Source organism: Blennius ocellaris, assembly GCF_963422515.1.
Source record: "Blennius ocellaris genome assembly, chromosome: 24".
NCBI lineage: Eukaryota > Metazoa > Chordata > Actinopteri > Blenniiformes > Blenniidae > Blennius > Blennius ocellaris.
Genome location: NC_137673.1, coordinates 4,830,659 through 4,855,937, shown reverse-complemented (window position 1 = coordinate 4,855,937; position 25,279 = coordinate 4,830,659). Strand labels below are relative to the sequence as shown.

General features: G+C 44.2%; 1 protein-coding gene across 1 annotated transcript; it reads left to right on the top strand.

The window, feature by feature from the left end:
• Positions 1 to 3,556: 3,556 nt before the first annotated feature.
• Positions 3,557 to 24,992, top strand: crfa4 (cytokine receptor family, class I receptor 4). The gene is made up of 9 exons (XM_080519942.1): positions 3,557 to 3,786; positions 14,195 to 14,304; positions 16,914 to 17,073; positions 18,067 to 18,236; positions 19,992 to 20,170; positions 20,258 to 20,411; positions 20,718 to 20,805; positions 20,900 to 20,969; positions 21,645 to 24,992. Exons 2-9 carry the CDS (start codon positions 14,214 to 14,216, stop codon positions 22,248 to 22,250), a joined length of 1,518 nt encoding a protein of 505 aa, XP_080376068.1. The 5' UTR covers positions 3,557 to 3,786; positions 14,195 to 14,213; the 3' UTR covers positions 22,251 to 24,992.
• Positions 24,993 to 25,279: the final 287 nt, after the last annotated feature.

Sequence of the window (25,279 nt, the reverse complement as noted above, 5' to 3'; positions counted from 1 at the left end):
TTAACTCGTTGTTTTGTGCCGTTTGTGGCCAGGGAGATGTCTTTCACACATGTGACAACTTGTAAGTGTACGCATCCAAACTTATTCAAAACACAAGATCGTTTTGAAAGCAATCTAAGATGGAGTGATTATTAGTGGGAGGTGATTTATTTATTTCTATTTAATTGCAGTTGCTTGGAAGAAAAACAGGGAAACTGGCTTCAGGTCTGCCGGTGATGGTCAGTTGTAGATGAACATGGGAGATATGACAGGGAGGTTATGCTGCACATCGAAGTGTGTGTGTGTGTGTGTGTGTGTGTGTGTGTGTGTGTGTGTGTGTGTGTGTGTGTGTGTGTGTGTGTGTGTGTGTGTGTGTGTGTGTGTGTGTGTGTGTGTGTGTGTGTGTGTGTGTGTGTGTGTGTGTGTGTGTGTGTGTGTGTGTGTGTGTGTGTGTGTGTGTTTCCAGTCTTGGAACAAGTGAACAGATGGTTGGAGAAAATGTATTATTCAGACCCAACAAGGATAATGACAAAGTGACACACTGGATATGACAGAATCAGTCCAATAACACACACACACACACACACACACACACACACACACACACACACACACACACACACACACACACACACACACACACACACACACACACACACACGCAGTCATTGTTGTTCGACACTGAAGTTTTAATGACACTCATGTCGTCCTGTCCGTCGCCGTTGCCATAGTTTCATCATGTGCTGTGTTTTTCTTTACTGATGATTGACGGGGACTCTTATGTATTATTTGGTGGCATAGAGTTATTTTATATTCCAGCAATTCTGCGGTAATAAAAATGTATCCCAGGTTTTTATTTTGTCTTTGTCTTGTACTCTACTTCCCATTGTTGGATGGTTACAGTATGTCTGATTATTAAATAAAGGTAAGGAAATGTGTCAACCTGAAGATTCCATTGACTGCAGGTTAATGTCGTCGTCCTTCATTTGAAATCAAACATGCAAACTGTGCTTCTTATATGTTTTTGTATTTGTTCTTACAGTCCTGGTGAACTGGAGAAAGAGGAGGCAGCAGTGGTTGAGGATGAAGGAAATAAGGAGGAACGAGACGGCAAGGATAAAAACGTGCTTAAAATAGGGTGAGGTAAAAAAAAATAACACGTTGAAAGGAGAAAGACGTGTTTTGTAATTGTGTGAAAAGGCTTGGATGATGACACGTGTGACGGGGGGAGGGGACAGCTATAATGGAAGCGGGTGAATAGAACATACATTAGGAGAGGAGAATGTAGGAACATAAGGAAATATTAATGAATACTTTTCATACGGCTCACAGTAATTGATATAATGGGTATGTACGGTCCGGAAGTCTCTCCTGATTTGATTTCCCAACAGGCCTCACTCATGCTCACAAGCATATTGATGTAGTGTAATAATGATGAGTCTCCACTTGATGTGCTGTGATGGAGGTTCTGGGAGGTGAAGTCCCTCTCCTTCCTCGCCATCCTTCACTCAGATTGGCCGTCTGCAGTGAAGCCTCCTCCTGGATGTGGAGGTTAAAGAAACATTCGCATGGTGTGTAATTTACACAAAAAGTCCTGGCAGTGATTTGTCCTTCCTAATCTGAGGGAAGGGGATTACATTAAATCTCCAGTGACATCACCACCGACCCATTTCACAATGCACAATCACAAAGTGCTGCGTCGTGATGCAGTTTCTCTTTTGGACGTGAGCAACCTGAACTCCCCGGAACCTTCTCACACTTTCTACTTCTCCTTTCAAGATCTTTTTACCTTTTTCGTTTGTTTTAACAGTTGTTTTCCACCAGGTAGTCCAGACCAAGGACACATGGATGGATTCTCCATCTTTCTTTATTGACTTCACATGCCACTCTTTACATTTCCACTCAATTTGTTTCAGTCGAACCAGACCTGATAATTGTGAACACAATCTTATTGTCATTGATCAGGAGTCACACATTGAAATGTGTGTTTTCATTTGGGCTGCTGACCATGTGCATAGTACAGCACATTCACAGTCCCTCCTGACAGCCAGAGGACGAGGAGAAAAGTCATGCACACACGGGGAAAACATGCAAACTCCTCACAGGAAGAGCCTCCAGCCCAGATTTCTTCACACACTCCAGCTGGAGGTTTGTTGGGTGACTTGAGGCCTGGGAGGATCAGCTCCTCTGTTTGCCCTGTCCCGGTCTGACTGGCCACTTGTCCAGGATGTACCTTCCTTTTCACCTCATATCCGCTGGGATCAGCTTCAGTTTCCCTCCACCCCGGCATGAATACATGGATGACTTCTTTTGCCACGTTATCTTTGCTCCATAGCCAGTATATGAGATGTCAGGCAGTGAACTGTGCTTCTGCACTTTGGTCCTGTTTCTATCTCGATATTCAGCTCAGTTTAATGTTTTGCAACCAGGCATGTAGTTGCTATTGGTGTGAGCTTCATGTTTTTATTTCTGCGTCTGTGTGCTAATCTCTTTCTTGTCTATGTGAGTGAGTTAATGGCTTATATGCAACTTTACTGTACAACTGAAAGTGCTCTAAAGTGTCTCTTTAATGGCTGTCATGTCGGCACTGCGGCTGGTTGGAGAACACTTCAGAACGACCCTCCTTCTGCTTTACATCAACTTTCATTTAGTCGCTTCTGTCGCTGCGTCTCAGCATCTGGATCCATTCCATGAATCATTCAGAGGAAGATGTCCTGGAGCTAATTCGAGTCATGCTTCCTCGCTGGAAGGGGCAGTCATGCTGTTCTCATTGGTTTAAACATCAGCAGGGAGACGGTGAACCAGCGGCAACACACACTGCAGGGCCGGCAGTACAGGAGCCCTCCACCAAACAAGCTGCTCCTGAGAATAATCTGATTATTTGAGTCTCAGTGGGGTCGAGCTAATGCTGATCCGAGCTGACTGCTCCTTCACACATCATGTCAGGCTGCCAGCACGGCCGCGGGCTGCAGGCTTTCCTCAAAATACTCTCTGATGGATCCCATGTGCGCTCCTACGTCATGTAAGAGCACAATAAATGTGCATTGTGGTTTTAAAACGTCATTACTTCTTACAGACCTAAATTAAAAAAACAAAAAAAAAGCATGTAAGATGTCTACTTGGTGAAAACGATGTTAACTCCTCAGAACAAAAACTGTATTACATAACATCAATATGGTTTTCTTACTCTGCACTGTATTTCCTGAATCTACACTTCCCTTAATTTACAAACTAAATAATTCCCATAAAGTGAACTTTAAAAAAAAATATATACTCTCAAATAAACACCTTTTCAGCATCAGGTGTTTATAATGTTTATGCGTTTTGATAATTCAGAGGAATAAAATGGATTTATATTTTTTTATTTATCAATTTCTTCAGGTATTTTCACTTTGTTTTACTCTACTTGTATGTGTGTGAATGTCCCTACATGTTGCTCCTCATCTGCTTCCTGGAGAAGAGGATGAGGAGGAGAGGAGGAGGAGGAGGAGGAGGAGGAGGAGGAGGAGGAGGAGAAGGTCAGAGCTCCAGCTGGTGTTGGCTGATGACGCGGGATCAGGTGGAAGAAAAGCAGAAAAGCACCTTACAGATGAGGCAGCGGCTCAGACGCACCGGCGCTCCGAACTTTACGCACGGAGATCGGCGGCCGGGACTCCACTCGCCTCCACCCAGCCCGCTCTGCCCTTCCCCGGCTCTGCCCCCCCCGGTCGGCCCCGGCTCTGTGCGGGACGAAGCGACGCCGCAGACGTCCGGGACGCGGCGGCGGCGGCAGCCGGCGGCTCTCCGAGCGGTTTAGCGGGACTCGAGGTAAGACGATTCAGGACTAATCTGCTGCACAGGTGCGCAACGACACTGCAAAAGTTGTAAATGTGACCTCGTTCCGTGGCGTTTCTGCGTTATTAGCTGGTCATCACCGACACTTTAGTCTCGTTTGTGCGACTTCAGTGTTTTATTTCTTCAATAATCTGAAGCCACATTAAGACTGTTTATGAATGAAGCTGCAATATTACGGAATAACTATTTGGGTTGTTTTACGTAAATTAATTCACAAGAACATGACATGATGGACCCATCGATCCCTGGTCAGTTTATTTTTATATATTTGTCATTTTCATGTCCCTATCAAACTGAAGTTTTCTTTGATAACTACCTGGAATAAATATTTAGATTGAGGAGGTTTAATATTTGTATCACGGCAGGTAATTTGATCGCAAAACACTTAAACGTTCACTTTCTTGCACCATGTTCTTCATTACTAACTGAGTAAAAATTTTACAAGTTTATGGGATCTAAAGACTTCATTATGCTTTACATGGTCTTTTTATCAGTATTGCATGTAAAAAAAAAAAAGCTTCGTGTAAAAAAGAATCTAAAACAATACCTCCAACTCCTCAAATACATTTTGTCATTATCTTTGTTTTTTGATTTTTGGTAAGTTAGTTGTTTTTCTCTTTGTTTAGCTCTGAAATTCCCTTATTTATTCCCCTCCTCTCTTACAGACACAATAAGTAAGTCTGCTGGATGGAAATGACTAATTATTGAACATTGTATAGACGGGACTCTGCGATAATTAACATTAACTGATCCAAATGACCCTTTTCATCGACTTTTAAACCATTTCTTTAGGACTCTGAGGTCAAAGCTTTCTTGTGGTGGATTTGTCCCGTCCAGCCTCTCACTGCCCCCATGTGTTATCACAGATAAGAATGGCAGCGTGTGTGTATTCAGACACTCCTACAACATGTACACAATATCTGACAACACAGCAATATTCAGAGTTTGTAACATCACACAACTGTGAGAGCAGGTATTAAAAAATAAGACCAGAATAAAACGGGGAAGTCCAGATTGTACGACTAGTCCAAACCCTGCTGAAGTCCAGATTCAGAGACCAGTTAGAGAAACCAGGCTGATCTCAAGTAGTACAACAGTTAGAAACCAGACAGGAACTTCTGAGAAATGTCCAGTAACTGTTAGAAACACTGAGTTGAACTTTTCTCCTCATAGTGGCTGGAAAGCACTTTCAAGTCCATTCAAAAACAATTCTCTCAAAACCTGTAAGGAACCGCTCCGTAAGCCACAATGAAGAGGGAAGTGCACTCTCGCAATGCCCTCGGGGAAATCATTTAACTCATCCTATTCCCACTTCACTTTAACTAGATTTGCCGCCAAACTGAGGCAGCAGTTGGACTCTGGTGTTGCTCAAGGACCCACAGTAGTAACTGTTAACTAGTGGTTAAGGGAAAGCTCGCCTCTCTGAACCCAAGACCACCTCTGGCCTTGTCTTTGTTACATAAAACATGTTGTGCGTTTGTCATTTTGGTATGAGTTCATATCTTTCAGGCTTCAAACTAACAGTTGAGTGACAGAAAGTGTTTTTTCCTGTGGGAACGTTACATTTTTAACTGTAATGATTAGCCACTTTTTGTATTTAACTCCCCTGAGCAGGACGTGTTTCCTGCGTTATTAATGGTTTACAGTGTGGTGGTGTGAGAAAGAGGTTCCATATTTGTCAGAGAATCATTGAACAATGTCATAACCCTTTTTTTTTTTTTATTACCTGTAATCTGAGGAAGTTTCTGTGAGTGACTACGTTTTGTTGTCAAATGTTTCAGGCCTGGCTATTTGCTTGCAGGGCTGCACTCACAAAATGCTTCTTCTGTTAAATATCCCTTATAATTCCAGCCTTTAAAGCCTCAAATATCTCAAAACCAAGATATAATGGCAACATCTTTCAGCCAACAACTACTATGTTAAATGCTCTTGAACACCAGTTCAGCATTGAGACCTTATCAGTCGTGTTACATTACTTCCTGTCGCCTCTCTGCTCTGGAAAATCTGTTTAACCTCATACACTTGAATCTGCAGAGCGAATGCTGTCACATGCCCTTGAACATTATATACGTTCATTACATGAGTCGCTGCAGACATCTTGAGTTTGCCTGTAAAAGGAAATGTGCTCAGAAGAGGCAAATGTAATTGACCTGATTGCAGGTTGAAGCTCAAATGCTGGACTGAGAAGACTGAAGCTCACAAACTGTAGAACGGTTTGATGAATAATCAGCTGATGAACACAATTAAAACACTTGAGCTTTTTTTGTTTTTCCCAGTTTTGCATGATAATACAGTGAAATGTGTGGTTGTGGACTGAACAAGAAGACGAGTCGTCAACTCAGATCCACATTGTTCATCACTATTCTATTCAGAAATAGGTGAATAGAAAACTCCCTGGTAAATATAATAATTCATTTTACTGCAGTTTATATTGAATCATTTTAAATCACAAAACCATTTAAGGCTAAACAGCAACCATTTCCATTAAAATATAGAATAAGGCAGTTCTCATGTGAACACAGAATCTCATCAGGTAGCAGTAGAATATAAAATGTGTTTGACAATAGGAAAAGAAGTGATGAGGAGTAAAGAGGTTCTGTTGGTTTCAGCTGCGCCTCTTTGGGAGTCACTTGTTGAACGATTCCAGCCACGTCAGACCAAAGACTATTGCACTTCTGTCTCTGATCTCTGGAAACCCGCAGTCGTGTGCAAAGTAATTGTTGTGTGGGTTGATTTCAAGATTGACATCTGGTCCGGTCCCTGGATCAATCCCAGAATACTTTGCACTGTGATGTTGGCCTGACATGTCACATGATCCCTCCACCGGCTTCAGGTAAATCGCCCCGTCAGCACCCAGTATGGATTTGTAATCAAGCCTGTCGTGTTCCTTTTAAACTGAATATCAGAGGAATACTCTTCTGACAGAACAGCAAGGCATCGTTGTGTTTACAGAGACCTACACCAACTCCTCTGACTGTAATCTCCGTCAGCTCAAGCGTCCAAATCAAATGTTTACATGATCTTGATCAGGTCCACATTTAATCCGGTGCCTCGTGCTCCACGCAGCTCATTTGCTGTGCGTTTCAGATTGATGTGCAACTTTTCCTAAATGACCCTTCTATCTAATGAACTCTTGTCCTCTGGCCGTCGTCGTTATGCGTGTGTCCGTGATACGGCATCCCAGGATGTTAATTAGTAACACGTCAACATGGACACGCAGGATTATATAATGCTGCAGGGGTTATGCTAAATCTAACGCCTGACTCCATATGGATCGAATTCTACTGTCCGTTTAGAGCTGTGCATGCGTGCGTGTGCGTGTGCATTTGCGTGTGCGTGTGTGTGTCCTGAGGCTCTGTGATGAGTTGGTCCTATAACCAGTGTTGGAATGCAGCAGCCCCAGAGCAGCGCTCATCCTCCCGATAAGGCTTATCGCCGCTCTATCTGCACATGACAGTTACAGTCGAGGCCACGAAGTACAACAGGCTGACTGACGTCCCGGAGCCGCTTCGCAACAATCACAGCATTTTAACAACGACATTTAACCTCGGATGATTTGCTGTACTGTTTCTTTAGCAGTCTCCCGTTTCACCGAGAAATCCCTGGATTTCAGGGAGTTTGAAAAAGCACCGGTTGGTGTTTTCACAGAATTTGTCGTCTCAGTAGCGTTTTTTGAATCTTGGCTTCAGGCTGCAGGTTCATCTGGCCTCACATAGCTCTAAAATGTTTGTGCTTATTTTGCACTCGGTCTCGATCTTTACATGAAGACGAGAATAAGCTGGCAACAGCAGCAGTTGGCATTTAAACACTTTCTACCCGAGCATCTTTTCTAACATCCATTAGTTGTGTGTTTACAGAACAGAAATGACCTTTTTGATTTTATTTAACAGTTCATTGGGACAAAGATGTGAGGAAAACCAAAAGATCACGATATTTGAGCATAAACTGTTCATTGCTCAGGAATAATAGTTGATATTGCTCCATGGAAGCAACTACTGAGGGTGACCCTTCACATTAAAGTGGTTCAGCCGGTACTGTTGTCACTCCTACAATATTGAGATGTCAATGAAGGTGTTCACCATCATAACAGTGATTTCTGAGCTCCAAAAGCTTTTAGCCACTTTCTGGTATTCTGATGAGGTGTTGGTCTGAACTGAATGTATTCAGACTTACTGGAACCGGTTTCAGCAAGAAGATCTGAACATCTCTGTGATCCATAAATGTTTTCCGGTTTGAGTCAGGAATTAATTAGCTTTTTTTTTCTTTGTTAAAGGTCAGCGACGCGCTGTGAAGCTGTCGGGAAGCGGCGGCAGCCGTTACTCTCCCAAAGAAGCCTTATCGCAGATTTTTAATGGCTTTTGAATTTGTGTCTCGCGGAGGTACACCTTTCCTTCGCTCTGCGGCTCACTCCTGCTAATCAGAGGCTTTCACACCTGACGCTGTGCACACTTCAATAGCTGCCTGATGTTTAAATCCAGCTCCTGTCTTCCTCGGCAGCGTGGAGAATTGAGCAGGTTATCGTCACACTGCTGGTTGCTGTTTATATCCAGTCTCGGAAGGTCACGTCCTGGACAGTTGAGCGTCTCTAAGGCCATTTTGTGTCCATTTTTATTTAATTTTAGATGAAAGATGAGCACAGCATCGTATTCTGTTGTTAATTGATGGGTGTTTTCTGCACAGACACCCTGACGGTGTGAGCAATTTCACACTCAGAGCAGAAGTTTGCAGATTCGGCTCCAACCAAACTTTTTCATTGCACAGAAATGCTACAAATACAGTGACTTAAATTCCTGGTTTGCTTTGGTGGTTTTGTATCCTGACGTCACGTGGCATCAGGACAGGACGGTGGCCCTTTTGGACCAGAATTTAACACATTTGATCTTTGCAATAATTTAGTCTTTAATTTCAGTCTATATTTGTGTTGCGCTGATTTCGTGTCTTTGCATTTGTGGCTCATTTTAATGCATCTCCGTGGTCATTTTGTTGACTTTAATGTGATTTTGTGTATCAGTTAGCAGATTTTTTCATGTTGTTGTGGCTTTAGTGTGTCCCCCACATAGGCCACGTTTGTTTCTGGTGTGACTCCTTAATGCAATTTAAAGAAGCTGCTGGTGGGCTCCGGCAAGGTAAAAATATTCAACACGGAAAGCCAATAATCCCCGCCGGCGCCATTGTGGTGTGTGACAACCCGTGTCACCTCGTGAACTTGGTTAAAGCTTCTGATTTGGTTGGAGAAAAAAAAAAAAGAAAGCAGTTCATAATAAACAAAAGTGTGAAAATGTCATAACATTTCTCATTTAAATTGCATGACCGCAAGGAGAGAAAATAATTGACTATCAGCTGATTATAGAGCTTCTATTTTTGGAAAGTTAATTACAATCCTTTTATTTTCCTTCTTTTTTTTCTCCGTGTCCTGTTGAGTCACACAGGACGTTTCTCTGTTCTCCCCCCTCCTTGAGGTTTTACCAGCTTCCCCCCGGGGGGCCACTGCCCGCCATCCAGCCACTCGATATGTGTGAGTGCAAACAAGTGAAGTTACTTTAGAGGCCTGACTCGCCGCCGCCGTGTCACCGCTGTGGTTTGTACAGGTTCAGACTGGACCCGAGCTGAAGCGCCACGGAGTCACATGTTTCACTGAAGCCACGTGTATTTATGGACCTTTGGACGAGGTGAAGTGCGATCGCACGCTTGCATCCCTGCAGTTAACTATTGGCTTTAAATAACCTTCAAACATGTTTTATATAATCCATTATAACTGTAAGCAAAGTCACATTACATCCAGTCATTTACGTTCACATGTCAGACATTATATCAATAATATCATGGTTTTTGCATTAATTCTGCATCGTGATTCGGATGTTATGTCTCCGTTTTGTCACTCTATAGTTAATCTCCATCTCTTTGTGGTGTTTTCATTGGTTAGATTCCTTTTGTCCTTTGCATCCATTCATGTTTGACACACAGCCGTAGAAGGAAAGGGTTTTAGTTATTTGTCATTTTTTAAAGCAACAAAAAAGCTTAATGAAGATATTGTTCACTGTTGTTACAATACATTTATTTAATGTGACAAAATTAGGATTTTTGTTGTGTATGTAGCAACAGTAGAATAACAGATATAAACAGTAACTTTTATTTTATTCAGGTTGTTTTGTCATATTTGAGTATTTTACTTAATAGTTTTTTATAATTTCCACAGTTAGAAAGCAGTTCACTGCTTCTCAAGTGTTTTTTAAGCTCTCAGCAGGGAACTAACAATCTAGTATGTACTTTATCGGCGTGTAATGACTTGAGTTTCCTGCGTCAGCGTGGAAATAAACTCAAAGTAGATGTTCGTCAGTGGCTGTTTCCCGCTGCGCATTAATAAAGCGATCGATCAATGATTAAACGCGCCACTTAAAGCAAAAGCAAGAATATTGATGCACTTGTCAACTCCTGCATCCTTTCTGCTGATCGCCATCGATCATCTGCTGTAATTCCTGGGGAGACGGTCGCCGCGGTAACGGGTGAATAAGGCATTTTGATTGGGCAGGTGGAAGGTGGGAGTGGTGCAGCGTGTGTTTGCATTGCGTGTTTGCTGCACAGTGTGTGTGTGTGTGTGTGTGTGTGTGTGTGTGTGTGTGTGTGTGTGTGTGTGTGTGTGTGTGTGTGTGTGTGTGTGTGTGTGTGTGTGTGTGTGTGTGTGTGTGTGTGTGTGTGTGTGTGTGTGTGTGTGTGTGTGTGTGTGTGTGTGTGTGTGTGTGCTCACTTGTCAGTCTGGTGGTTGCAGTCGGAGCTCTTTGATGCTGCGTTTGTAAGAAGTGTTCAAGGATGAGCTATTGCTCAATGCGCCTCTCGGTTGTTCTATTATTCTGTCAAATTAATGAACCCAACAAATTGCCTCTTTTTTTTTTTTTATACAGTAGTTACAGTCGTTGTGCGCTCCATTTCCTCACTAAAAATAGCAAAAAATGGATGCCGCCACACATTAAAAAGCATATATATATATATATATTAAAAGACTTATTCTTCTGTGTATTCAATAACTTAATATTTTTCTTTTAAAGCTGCTTTGGCAAAATGACGAGGAACATGCATTTGTGCGATGAGCCTCAACAGCTGAATATTTGTTTTGCCAGTGCTGAACGGCTCATTCTGCTGTTGACTCTTGTTTTATTCATCATTTGGTTGTTGGTGCTGGCGTCGTCGAGTACGTCATCTGGTTCTGCGTCTTATCGCCGTGCATGGACTTTGAGACATGTTGGAGGTAAAGGTTGCTATAAGTCAGAGCACACGCCTCCATATCCCGCCTTCGAGGATTTACAGGCAGTAAAAGGGGATTGAAGACTGTAATCCAGCTGCGTGTTATCAGGGCAAAATTATCTTTGGTGACACGTCAGACCCAGACAGATTCCTCACCTTTTTCAGAGAAGCTGCATCGGAGCTCTTTGTGAACGATTGACCAGAATTGGGCATCCTTGAGTTGACTGATCACAGTGTGGGAAAAACAGCAGTGCAGATGCTCAGAGTCACATGGCGACACTCACTGGAGGGTTTTCCGCAACGGCTGACTGAATGTTTTGATGAGGGAGGGAAAAGAGTTTGGACTGTTTGTGTACGTCGTCATGAAATGATGACAGGCCGACACAAAATGAACAGGAGCAATAAAATAATCAGAATTTTGCAATGAACTGACAGAAAGTAACTACCGACTGTCATTAAAAAAGGAGTGCAGACCACCTCAACGCAAGAATAAACTAAATGAGGAATAAGGACACAAACAAGAACGTTCCACAACATATCACACAAAAGTTAAACAAACTGGCAGTAGAGACTCACAAGAGTTAAACTGAGGGACAAATGGCGGCAGGAACAAAATAAAATATTCAAACCTGAACTAAAACGGGCTCAGAGAGACACAGATTAACTGCACAGTGATGAAAAATGTTAAATTAAAAGCACACACAGATCTACTGGGGGAATGCCCCAGAGATCCACACAACATCGTTGTGTTTTCTGTTTGAAAACTGGATTTTTTTCCCCTGAAATTGGAGATTTGGGTCATGCTATTTTCTGAAAAACTGAGACGTACAAATCTGCTACAGATCCTCTGGGGAGCCTGGAAAAAAAGACAATTACTCAACAATAATAAATACAATGCCGGTCAATATAGATTTCTTTGGCTTGGCTTTGACCTTCTTTTTGAGTTTTCAGGAAGATAATCTTTCAGACTCGAATTAAATACACTCAATAGATGTGTCGACCTCGTCTGAGTCCACCATTCAAAAAAAATAAAAATAATGATTATATTGACTCTTCCTGTCATTGTGAAGCAGTATGTATTCATGTATTTCATTAATAAGTTGATTAACACAATTACTACAAACAACGGTATTGAAAGTGAATTAGCCTATCAATGTTTGGAAAGTAACATCAATAATTTTCCACCTTTTAGAAAACCAATGTCACCTTTTCACTGCCCACTATTTTTAGAAAGCCGTCTGCCGCCCACTCGCTCGCGATGCACACATGAAGTCGCCGTGCAGATTAGGCGTCTGTCCGCTCAATAGTTGGCGCCAGAAATATTAGTCGTTTCAGGCAATTAGTGATCCAGTCAAGGACCGTACAGCGCTCAGACCGCCGGCCCTCGCTCTGCTAATCCGGGGAAAGATTTCCTCACTAAACCGCTGCAGTTTGAAAGTGATCATGTGCCTGAAGGCCAACAGCTTGAGATCACATTGTTTGTAATCAGAAGATGGCTGGTAGGTTCAAGTGAAAGTGAAAACGCATCGTGTCATGACTCCCAGGTTCTACTTAGAGTTGGTGCTTTTATTTTGACAGTCACCATAATAGCAATCCAACTTGGCGGTCGGTCCAGATTGCCATGTGAATCAGAGTCTTTCACAGCCCCCCCCCCCCCCCCCCCCCCCCCCAGGTCAGGCAGTAATGATCTGTAGGTGTGCATGTTGGTACCTTGTCCATGATGGATGGGATTAGCTTTAACCTTCAGTAATCCTAACCTGGATTGAGTGGGTAGAGATGATGGATATAAATCCCTCAATGCACTTAAAACGTTTTAACCGCGGGCTAAAGATTTGGAAGAAGCGGTTTTCTGCGTCAGTAGGTCAGACGTTTGCTTGTTTAGCTTGACTGATGATTGTGCTTTTATCATCACTTGTGCTGAGGCGTATGGTGATCATCTCAGGGTGCTCAACAAGTCCTCACTGTAATCCCCCTGGTGAAGATCAGGGTCGGGATTACTCGCCACGCTCGCTGTTTTAGCATTCGAGGACGCCGCCGCCGCCGCCGCTCGTGTGTCGTGCTTCACTTCATGAGAGCCGACTTAAAAGCCCCTAAGCCCCCCGTGACTTCATCACTGTCACCAGCTCACCCAGTCTTGACGGAGGTTTCTGTCCTGAGAGCTGACACATTTATTTTTATTGTTTTGCGTCTGCTGATGCTGGCGAGGAAGAAGAGCCAGGAGACATTCAAACAATCATGTTGAAAGAAAAAAGATGGAGGAATTGGGAGAAAGAGGAAGTTTAGTCCCTCTTCTCTTTTTTTTTTTCTGGGTCAATAAATATTTTACACAGTGAAGTGCATTTTTTTTGAACCCATCATGTTTTTGACAGCCTGATCACACAGAGGAAATCTAAATATTAAAAGAAGAAACGAGAAGTTAAAATGATAAAAAACAGAAAGAATGAGGAAAAACATCAACATTAAAGACTGAGAAGAAGCTGGAAGGAAGAAATCAAACACATGTAAACTTTAATGTTCAGAAGTGAAAAATAGCTGTGAGAGAAGTACATTTGATGGATTAGTTAAATAGAGAAAGGTGTGACGGGAAATTCCGTCTTTAAGCAGATCAGCATTAAACCAATTAATGAGCAGGAACTGGAGGATGAACCTGTGACCGTCTGACCTGGTCTGTCTGATTCAGGGTCGATCTGTACAGCCGACTCATCAGAGACTTTTTGACACGAAGCGCCTCAGAAATGCCCTCGGCTACAAGATGACTTCTCTTACTTCTGCAGGACTTTGTTCCGTGGCTTCCTTTGCATTCATCCTTTTATACGTCGGACAGTTTGTCTTTCTTGAAGGTGGAGATGTGCACACTTGGCTCCGTGTTGCGTCACAAATTATTGGCTCCATCTTCCAGTGAGGAAGAGGAGGAGGAGGAGGAGGAGGACGAAGGAGGGAGTTTCTTCCCTTGTGATGTGTCTCATGACTGGAAGAGGCCTTTCCACTGTGCAGCGGCGCTTCAGGCCGATCTCACCACTGTTCTGTTTAAACACCCAGCTGTCTGCGCCTCACATGTTGCTGGAATCACCACAGGGGAGCGGAGCGGAGCGCTGTGGGGACACATGCTCATGTTTGTTTGTTTGTTTATTTGCATTGACAGGTTGACGGACGGCGGCAGGATGCTGCGGCTGCTGCTCTGTCTACTTCCTGCGCTGAGCTGCAGCAGGATCATCGCACCGGGCGGACCTCTGAGAGAACGACACCACCATGGTCAGTGTGGAGGCTGATATGTACTGATTTTTATTTATTTTTATGGTATGTTCTACAAGCTTTCTCTCAAAAAACCCTTAAAATCTTTCCTTTCATGCTGGTTTCTCAGCTTTTTACTTACTGCTCTTCTACAATTGCTTGTAATTTGACACCAGCCTCTGTGCTGAAACATGGTTCTTTAAAGACTTCCTTTTATATTCTGTTTATGCAATTTATATACATTTTATAATGTTATACAACCATATGTAAAAGCGAACATAGCCCAGGAAGGCCTGTTTTCATTTATTTATTCCCCAACATGTTTCGGAAATTCAACGTTTGAAACGAAGCCCCATGTTTGGATTTAAATCCCCCTGATTTGATCTGTTCAGTTCCTCAACACAATGAACATTTGATCATTTTCTTTTTACAAACTTTCAAACTGCAAACAATACATAAATACATGCATCCTGTGGCTTTGATTAATAAAAAATTTCTCCCAAATCACATATATTTCAACTCCTCTGTTTGAAGTCATTTTAATAGCTGATGTAATGAGCTTTTATTTTGTCTCATTGACACCATTTCAAGCTCACCCTGATAGTTTATCTGCTGCAAAAAAATCACACACAAAGTGAATCAGATTATAAAAATCAGAGGTTCTAAGTTAGGAGCCATTGATAAAAAATCTCTTCCATTCTGGTATTTCACATTTACCAAATGCAGGGAGAAAGATTCAATCTCTCCCAGGTCTTCAGAAGAGAGGCTGATCATGTCTTTGGTTCTCACCTGCCATTTTCCGTAATGTATCTGGAACTGAGAGCGTGTCATTTTGAAACGAGCCTCCAAGAAGCTCACAATCTGATCAGGGATCAGTGTCCAGGTGCTTTCAGGGTCAGAAACAAACCTGCCTGAAGTGAGCGGGCAGCACAGGACAAACCCGGGCAGGGGTTGGTTGCAGGTTGGCCGCCGACTCGCCTCGCGGCACCGAGACGACGGTTCCACCACTCGTAACGCTTCGCCGGATCTCACCTACATTTTGTTCCACCTCAGCGCTTATCGATGCGTTTGGCAGCGGGAGTGGTTCTGACAAATGTCACAACAGATTAGCGTGATACCTTCAGCCTGTGTGTGTGTGTGTGTCCTGCTTTATTTCCAGATGTTTGTCTTTGACATGAAGCATCTGTAACAGTGAGATTGTTCCCAGAGAAGCTCCGGTGTGTCATTTCTCTGTTGATTATATTCCAGTAAAGAGTTCTACCCTCAAACACAGTTTCCCGACCATGTGTAATAACCAGCAAAGATCACGACGTACATGAGAGCTTTGCTCCTTTCTTTTAATACTTGGTGCATCGACGCAATTAAATCCGGACTTCCTGCCGGACTGGAAATAAAGTTGCCGCTGCAGTAAATCCATTTCACCCCGGCTGCTCTGAGCTGCTGCAGGTGTCCGAGCGTCCAGCTCTGCTGACGCCCAGCGTGTCTCCCGTGGTGCTCGGGTTCTGAGAAGTGGTGGTTGTCGATAAGACGCTCCCCGCCACGCCGCTCGCTGAGCTCCTTACAGCAAACACAGGCCCTTTGTTTCCCCGCCACGGCGTGCATTCTGTGGCGGATTACTGCTCGCCGCCCACGACAGCCAGGAGTTTTTTTTGAAGTGGCACTTTCAAGCAAACACGAGAGAGAAGTCAATACACTGAGGTGAGGACGTTTCTCAGCACCTTGATTAATAACTCAAGATCCATTTACTCGTATTTGGTGATATTTAATAGTTTGAAGTGATTGTTCTGCACTCGGCTCCCTTTCCCTGTGAGTGCTTGTGCTTTCTTTCTCCTGTCACCTAAATGTACCTACAGTTGTCTGTGATCGACTCCACATCCCTCAGTTGGGTAAATAATAATAATTATATTACATTTCAGTTGAAAGCGCCTTTCTAGGCTCTCAAGGACACCGTGTCAACAAGCAAAGAAAAGTGCTGTGGAAAATAGATTCACTGCGTTTCTTCATTGTGTTTGCCAATGAACTGAAGCTTTTCAGTGACGTTTACTGAATCAACTTCATTTGCTCTTATCAACAAAAATTACAGTTCAGGATTCAGCCACTCCTTTTGGCCCGAGATCGTCCTCGTGTGCGACCCCCTGCTGCTCGAAATAGTCCCAGTATCAACAATCAGAAAGAGATCACATGTTAGTTACACACTGGTCAATTCATTTTGTTTAAATGAGGCCGAGGAGGCATGACGGTGGGAGAACTGGTTTTTATTAGTTTAGTTTTTTCAGTTTAGTTATTGTGACTTGGTCGTCTGCCTGAATGGCCTCTCTGTTACTCTTTGGTTATCTGGGTCTTCACTGCAGCCTCATCAAAGGTTTTTCTGTTATATCTCAGAGAGAAATTTGATTAGATTTCCAGTAAATCCCTAATGTGGGCTCTGAAGCTGCCGGGGGCAGCACACAGTTAACTTGAGTCATGCAAAACAATTTAAGACGAGTTCCTCAAACTGGCTCTCTGTTCTCTCCCACATTACTTTTACCCAAATAAGTAGCTTAATAAGTGTCTGTTTCTCTACCTGTGTGTCTGTGGCTGTTGGCAAATTGAAGTCACTCCACTTTGTATATGTTGTTGATTTTTTGCAGCAGCAGCAGCAGCAGCGGAGGAAACGGTTGCCGAGACAACAAGGCCTGACATCTACTACTGCCGCTCGCCCAACATGGAGGACTTCACCTGCTGGTGGCGGCCGCTCAACAACCTGACAGACGGCGAGGAGGTCACCTACGTCCTCACCTACTACAAAGAGTACGTATATTATTTTGGAACAGTATTCAAAACTAAAAAAAACACATGGTTCACAACTGAACCTGATCAAATAAACATCATATTTACTCGGTTTATTTTCCATGCTGTAATAAAACACCAAGTGCTGATACGTTTCCCCCCACCGATGCCGTAAAATCAGCCCCAGGTCAGAGGCCTGCTGAAATTTTCTGGGTCATACAAGTCTGGCCGTTTAATCCCGCTTTCAACTTTCATGCTGCACGTCAGCATAAAGCTTTCAGGGCGTCGATAATTCAGGGCAGCGCCACAATGCAAGGCCGTGCACGGCTTCACGTGGCTCCAACAGGACACCCGTCGCCCCACATAGCGGTCACGGTAATGAGGACGCATTGAATTGTCCCTTTGACCAGACGTGGGTTTCTCGCTCCTGCAGCACACAGAACGAACACAAACGATGACAGTTTGCTTCTTTTCTCTTTCATGCTATTGGAACTATGACATCCAAGATGATGCAAAAGATGAAACACGAGCAGAAGGCAAGAGACGCCTGTCTGCAGGACTCAAAATGAGCTGCAACGACATCCAGCCAAGCTGTTTCCCGCTGCCAACAATCCACTAAAGAGACGACAAAGCAACTTTCAGTTGCAAGTTTGAATCCTCCACGTTTCAGACCATTAAAAGAAATATTATCTACACTTAAATTGGTATATGTGGACAAATGCATTAAATTCCTGTGAAAAGCAGCATTTTAATCTTTTGTGGGCAGATTGGAAATAATGCTTTTCTAATATTAGATCATGCTCTGTGAGTGTAGTGGAGCTGCACAGCGTTGTGTAGCACAACAAAGTGACATTCTGCACAAAGTGCCGGTCAATTTGAATCAAAAAATCAAAACTACTCGGCTGAAAGTAGCTTTGTAGCACTAACTCTGGGACTTCTGTCAACAGGACATGTGTAAACCTGTTTTAACGTGGCGGAATATTTACCTCTAACCCTTCCCTGTGACGCTTCCAGTAAAGGGTCCGTCCACGAATGTCCGGACTACGAGACCGCGGGGCCCAACAGCTGCCACTTCGACAGCAGCCACACGTCCGTCTGGAAGATCTACTGCATGAACGTGACCGCAGTCACCAGCCGCAGGAACTACACCTCCCGGCTGCACTGCCTGGACGTCGCAGACATCGGTAAGAATCTGTCAGTCCAGGCCAGGGGCGGGCCACTTGGATGAATTGACGCTGGTGTGCAGAGGGTCAACTTGTGACCAAGCGTTGATACCTCAGGGAGAGCCAGGAGTTATGGCTCAGAAATGATCAGTAGAAGTACAGAGTACATCAAATGTGGTTAAAATGACTTTACTGGCAAAACAAATGAGTTCATATTTGTTCAGGAATTGTCTGGTGAACATCTCAGACCACGTATGGCCCTTCAGACAACAGTTGCCCACGATTGTTATTTTGTTATTAAGGCAGTGAAAATGTATTTATTGTATTTGCCTTTTTGCAGTGTGTAATATTTGTGTGGGATGAGAATTCAATTAACTCATTCAGTGCAATTAAATGAAGGGTCACAAAAGGGTAATTTCATTAAGAAATAAACCTTATTAACAAATAATTGGAACAATAAAAAAAAAAATAGCAGACAAAATCACATGAATGCAAGTTTATTTAAGGATGTGATTAAAGAACTGAGGCACTGACCCTGCCTGCCTCATCTGCAGCCTTCCATCCTGGGTGCAGGAGCCTTCCCGCCTCGTATCAATAAATAAGTCAACTTTGTTGTGTCCTGGTGTGGAAACGTCATCCAGAGGGACCCTGAGGGCTAAAAAGTGTTTCTGTGGATAAAAAAAGACACGGTCATGTTCAGTGAGGCGGCTGTGCAGCCTGTGGTGCTGCAAACATGAGCCGTCAGTTCAGCAGGTGTCTGCAAAACGCAGCCAGGCATAAAACCCACTCCGGCTTTGATTCATTCTCGCGGTGCAGGAGACGACATGGACGTCATGGACGAACCTGAACAAACAGGACAACATGATGTGAAAAAGGGAAAACAACCTTGAAAAGACTCAGAGCTTCAGTTTAAGGCCAAGAGCAAAACAAAATACAATAATTTAATGGTGTCATATATGAGCATCCATCTAAAAATGCAAGCAGAGACCGTCTGATATTTCTGCTTCTAATCTCATTTCTGGAGGCCGGAGTGTCTGTTCGCGTCCTGATGTTGCAGATTTGGAGCAGATCAGCGTTTCAATGTAGGTCTGCAGAGTGTCGTGTGATTAAATCAGGGCTGATGTGCCCCGCCTGTCTGCCTCTGTGATCTTTTGTTGTTTCTCAGGAGGGTTTAGAGGGCGTTGCTCTTATTGAGGCCCGTCCAGTGAAATTGTCACAGAAGGTAATGTGACATTCAGGTGCGTGGCAGGAGAATGGCTGCAGGCAGTAGAAGCTATTCTGAACTCAGTGCCTCCTAAAAGACGTGAAAGAAGTCGTAGCCAAATGGGGGATCTATCTTTTTCCTCTCTGACCTCAAAGATCAGCAGATTACAATCCCAGTTACATGTCTTCATGTGAATCAGTGATTCCAGACCTATTCAAATGAATCAATAACAAACAGCGGGGGATGTTAAAGAGGAACATGAATGATAATAAATGACACATTGTCATCACGCGTTATGTATGGTGAGTGAACACAGTCGCTTTTCATCCAGAATCTGAGCTTCACGGGAGAAAGATGACGTCTTGCAGCAAGAGCACATAGTTCTGATTCCACGTTAATTTCTCTTAATGACATATTTTCTCAGCTGCTGCTTCTAATAAACATTGACCATCTTTGATTCTCTGCATGTGCGACTCATTTGAAGAAAAGACATCGAGCAGCGAGAATCCTCTTTGTCCAGTCTGGAGGAGGTTAAGACATTCCCCAACATGTCCTCTCTGTGCGTTATACAGTTCAGACTGAAGCTCCAGCCAGCCTGACCTACGAGCTGACGGACGCCGGCGGGGACGAGATGGGCCACAATGCGCTGCTGTCCTGGAAGTACCCGGTGCCCTCGGACCTGCAGTACGGCTGGATCACGCTGGTGTACGAGCTGCAGTACAGAAGAGTCACTGAGCCCGACAACTGGAAGGTACGCGGCAGCTTCAAATGCACCGTGCGCACAAAGCGGTCGGTCAGTCATGGTGGCTTGTTGGTTTGTTTGTTTGTTTGTTTGTAGGTGAAGCATCCTCTGCGGGAGCCCCGTGTCGAGCTGCTCGGCCTCCCCGTCGGCGACTACGTGGTCCGAGTCCGCTGCCGCTCGCACAACTACGGCCTGTGGAGCAAATGGAGCGCCCCGCTGTCCATGAGCATCCCGGCCAAGCCGCCAGCAGGTAGCGTTTCCATGGCGACCACGACGGCTGACCGACCCCAATTTCAGCGCCATTGTTGTTGTTGTTGCTGCTGCAGAGACAGTGACCTTTACTTTGAAAGCTCAACTTGTGGATTTTCCTTCAAGACAACTTGCTAATCATTTTTTCTCTTTGAATGTTTTAAATTAAATCGGCGACAACAACATGATCAAATCCTAGATTTTCATTACGGCGACAGCGTGGCCGTTGCCTCACCTGTAAACACGTGCTTGCCTGTAACCGGGACACAGTTGTGAATAAGATGACAGAACTGTCTCGCCTGTGCAGGAAAACTCCTGGTGCTGATCCTGGCGACGGGGGTGAGCGTGGTGGCTCTGCTGGTGATCACCTTCGGCGTCATCCCCCAGAGCAAGAGGTGAGCAAACTGGCCCACCAAGTCGCTGTGAAGAGGCTCCGTGTGGCCGGGAGGACGTCCGTCTTCATTCTTCCTCTCCTTGTCCCGCCTTTAGATTGAAAGAGTACTTCCTGCCGCCCATTCCGAAGCCGCGGATCATCGGCATCGATCCGCTGCTCCTGAAGGTAAGACGCCAGCCCTTCAGCTTCAACACTTTCTTCGTCCCCCATGTTTCCCTGCCTTCATTACCTCGATCTCATTCTCTAGAAATATCAAGGCTCTTCTCTTGTATTTCCATGTTCTGCTTCCTAACCCCACTGCACTGATCGTGAACTTCATTTACTACATCGCTCAGAAAACAGTTGAAGCATGTCAACCTTGAAACGAATCTCTTCACTGCTCTTTCCTTCATCCACACGACTGATTCATCGATATTCATCTTTCTGACATTTTCGAAAAGGATTTTTAATGTATGATTCTTATTTTATCTCTATATTTTCCTTTTTTTTTTAATCATTCTCGATCTATTCTCCCATAATGAATCCATACATTTGTGTTATGTAAGTGTGGATGATATAACATGTTATATGGACTGTGATTGTTGCATGTTTCTAAATCCACAAGCTGCACGATGCATCACGTTCAATCTGCAAATCTACAGCTTGAATAGATCAAGTTTTAAAGCTCCCTGCTTCACTCGGCGCCTTGAGGGATGAAAACAAGAGATTATTGTGAAGAGCGCTCTCTTTATCTTTAATTCTCTCCTTCTTTTCCTACTATTCGTCCTTCCTCGGCTCTGTTTTCTCCTCCCTCATCTTCATTCTCTTCTTCCTCCTCTTCCTCCTGCCCCACGTCCTCAGAAGGGGAACTTGGATCAGATCAACCACCACTTCAGTAACTTCCACAGCTTCAGGCCTCCGAGTTACTCCGAGGAAGTGTGGGACCACGCCAGCGTCGACGGCGCCCACCTCGCCACGCCGAAGGACGCCGGCGTCCCCGCGGTGCCCGCAGGCGGGCCGGTGACGTCTGAGCGCCAGAGGTCGGCGCCGTACACTCAGACCGTCTCGCCCTACTGCGCCGCGCCTCTGGAGGCCTTCGCCGCGCCGCCGAGCGTCCTCTCGCCGTGTCCCAAGCCGGAGATCGTGACGCTGCCGGGGACGGACTACAGCGTGGCCGTCCCCGCCCGGGATCCGGCCGCTCTCGCCGCCGGCCACCCGCCGCAGGACTTCTACACCTGCGTGCAGCTGATGAACGAGAGCGGCGAGGTGCACCTGGTGCCGTGTCTGCCGCCGGCGTACTGCCACAACCCCGCGCCCTTCCAGCGGCTTGACGCAGACAAAGCGAGGAAGGAGAAGAAGCTGATGGAGTACCAGACCAGGAAGAACGGGCTGAAAGAGGGCGGATACTCGGAGAGGAGCGAAGCGGCGGTGCCTCTGCTTCCTGTTTCCGGTGAGCCCAGGAGCTAGAGGACGTTCATATGAAGACAAAACTGCTCAGACACTTGAAATAAACTGAAAGTTCTGCACCCGTTTCAACCTCCTGACCGTCGGAGCAGCTCGTCCACTTGACGCACGGAACGCTGCGACCGGTGCTGCTCGCCGCTTTTCCTTTTGACCTCCGCTTCTGTGATGCAGAAGCAGCTGCAGAGCATGTGACCCACAGTTCAGTTCACATTTCAGTGTTTAAAAAAGATAAATAAAAAAATCAAAGAGAAATGCAATGATCAGTCATGCCAGAAGCAGCTGGACTCACTAATGACTCGGGGTAACGGCGTCGCCTCTCCTCCACAAACATGGTCGTCTCCCAGGAAACGATGGAGACGCTCTTCTTTATTTATCTCAGTTTCAAACTCAGAAATGACCCCAGCTAAGAAAAAGAATAAATGCCAATCAAAATTCTCAGCTTTCCGTATTAATATCACCGCGTTCCAGTCACGAGGTTTTCATCTTCTGATGATTAAACATGTGGCGGCGCTAACATGCACAAGCTCATTACTGCAATATTGGATTATCCTGGACATGAATGAGATTATAATGTAAATGCAAATACTCCTTCTCTCTCTCGCTCGCTCACTCGCTCTCTCCACTGATAAAGGAGATTTATGTTGCTGTGCATATTTTTACCTGGTAAAAATCACATCCATTCAACAGACGTGAAGTCCTCTTGCTCAGGAAGATGAAAACTGACATTTATGTCGCGTCCAAGAGGTTCAAAACCTTTTTCCTCTCTGTGTTTCTTTCTCCAGACAGGAAACACGTTATTTAATCATAGAAGTAGGAAAAGATAACTTCTTGGACGCTAACAGATGTATATTTTTATAAAGGGCTGCTTCAGTCTAAATGTGACAGATCCACTTTATTTTATGAACGTTGAACATCCAACCTCAGGAAATCCTGTTTTATGGTTTGATAATGATCTGACAAACTGGACAATACACACGTTTAGCTTTTATCGTGGGGCACAAGAAGAACTGAGGGGTCGCTATGAAAGGAAAGATATTTTTCAGGTGATCAGAACCAGCGTTGTTTCCCTGCCGCTGGCTCTTTGAATGTCCAAACTCGTCTTGAGAAGGAGGTCGGCTGGACTCACCGTCACTCAGAGGTTAAAATTAAACACTTTGAGAGATAATGTGACTATTTGTCCCTGACAAAGTGTTTTCATGCACTTGTTCTTTTAATGTGAAAGACTAAAAAACAAAACACTCGACAACTGCACAACTGAAGACTGTAAAGGCCTCTCAGATCCTCCACTTTGAAACGTCGTCATTCCAGCTCTGATGTTTTTTTTTATCACACTTTCAAACGGCTCCCAGACGCTCACGGCGTTTGCTGAGCATGAATTCCCTCCGTTGTTTCCCGCCATTGCAACCCAACGCGACCGGATCACAGCGTTGGTCCCAGTCTCACCCTGCAGACATGCTGAACTGATCTCCCTCGGCCGCGCCGCCTCGCTTTATTTTGATTATCGATGTATTATATCCTGCTTCACGTGTTGCCAAAGACGAGCAAGAGTACCGCCGAGCACCAGAGGAGCCATCTGGGACTGCAGAAAGAGAACTCCGCCGTCTGCTCTGGACGGTACTGATGATTCATGTCGCTGATGTTTTTACTCTGACCTGCTGTAACTTGTACTCGGACGCTAATCGTGGAGCTTCACCCTGATTGTGCAGCACTTCGCCCTCCTCACCTCTGGTTCTGGGATGTTTGTGCCGTCGCTCTGTCGTTTCCTCACTGTTTGACTTCTCTCTGTGCCTTCTTCTTTCTTTTTTTAATGTTTTTCCCCCGTCCCTCTGACGTGTCGACACTTCAGTCTCTAATTCAGCAGTGAAGTGAGGGGAAATCTTCATTTACAGCACTTCACAGCAGCATTTTGTGCACTTATGTTGTATCAACATTTGTTGTTGTTTTTTTTAACTGAACTCCATTTAAACTGTAAATAATGAATCATTGCATTGACCCAGGGTAAAATGCAGCATTAGAACTTCATCAATTCAGGAATTCATCTCAATATTGTTAAAATTGTTGTAACAGTCATTCAGATCCTGGAGGACTCATCCTGCAGTTTATAAAAGTATGTAAAATATATTTTCGGACTACTCTAAGATACAAAAAAATACTTTTTTCCAGCTTTTCCAAACCACATGCAGATTTACTGAATATTAGCTTGAGAAATATTCACAGAAACAACATTTTTCATGATACATTTTGCTTTTCGCAGCTGACAAAGCTTGATATTGTAATATAAATGTACATTTGTCTAATCTGGCCTGGACTAGGATTGTATGTACCTGTCAACATTATACTGAACGATCTGTCAAGGTTGAATTTAATCCAATCTACGGCTTTTATTAAAAAGATCTTCAGTCATGAGGCCGGTTCATAAGAATACACGTGGGGACAAATATCTCATTTAGATGCTTTATTTGATCGCTTTTAACGAGTTTAAAGAAATGAAAAGCAGAGTTTCGTCCTGTGCTGTAATTTAAGTTTCCCTCCAATCTTCATTTTCAATCAGCAGCTGTGAGCTGGAGGAGAACTTCAGTGTCGTTCTTTTGTATTGACATGAGCAAAGTGATCGGTTGGTTGTTAAACACAGTCGGTATTTATTAAGCACCTGTTTGCTGTTTTCAGCCTGTTTAAAAGTGTTTTCACCTTCTATCGTGGAGTCTGGTTCAGTCACACAGTTTCTCTTCTCGTCAGCACTTTCACTTCCATGCAATAAAGAGAATGAAAAAGTACCTCAAAGTTTGATTGGATTCCGACCGAGTGAAAAGAATCAAGTCAAAAAAGGAAATTAGATCAAACTGAGACGATCAAATCCTTTTATCTGACTTTGGTGTGTGTGTGTGTGTGTGTGTGTGTGTGTGTGTGTGTGTGTGTGTGTGTGTGTGTGTGTGTGTGTGTGTGTGTGTGTGTGTGTGTGTGTGTGTGTGTGTGTGTGTGTGTGTGTGTGTGTGTGTGTGTGTGTGTGTGTGTGTCTGTGTGTGTGTGTGAGA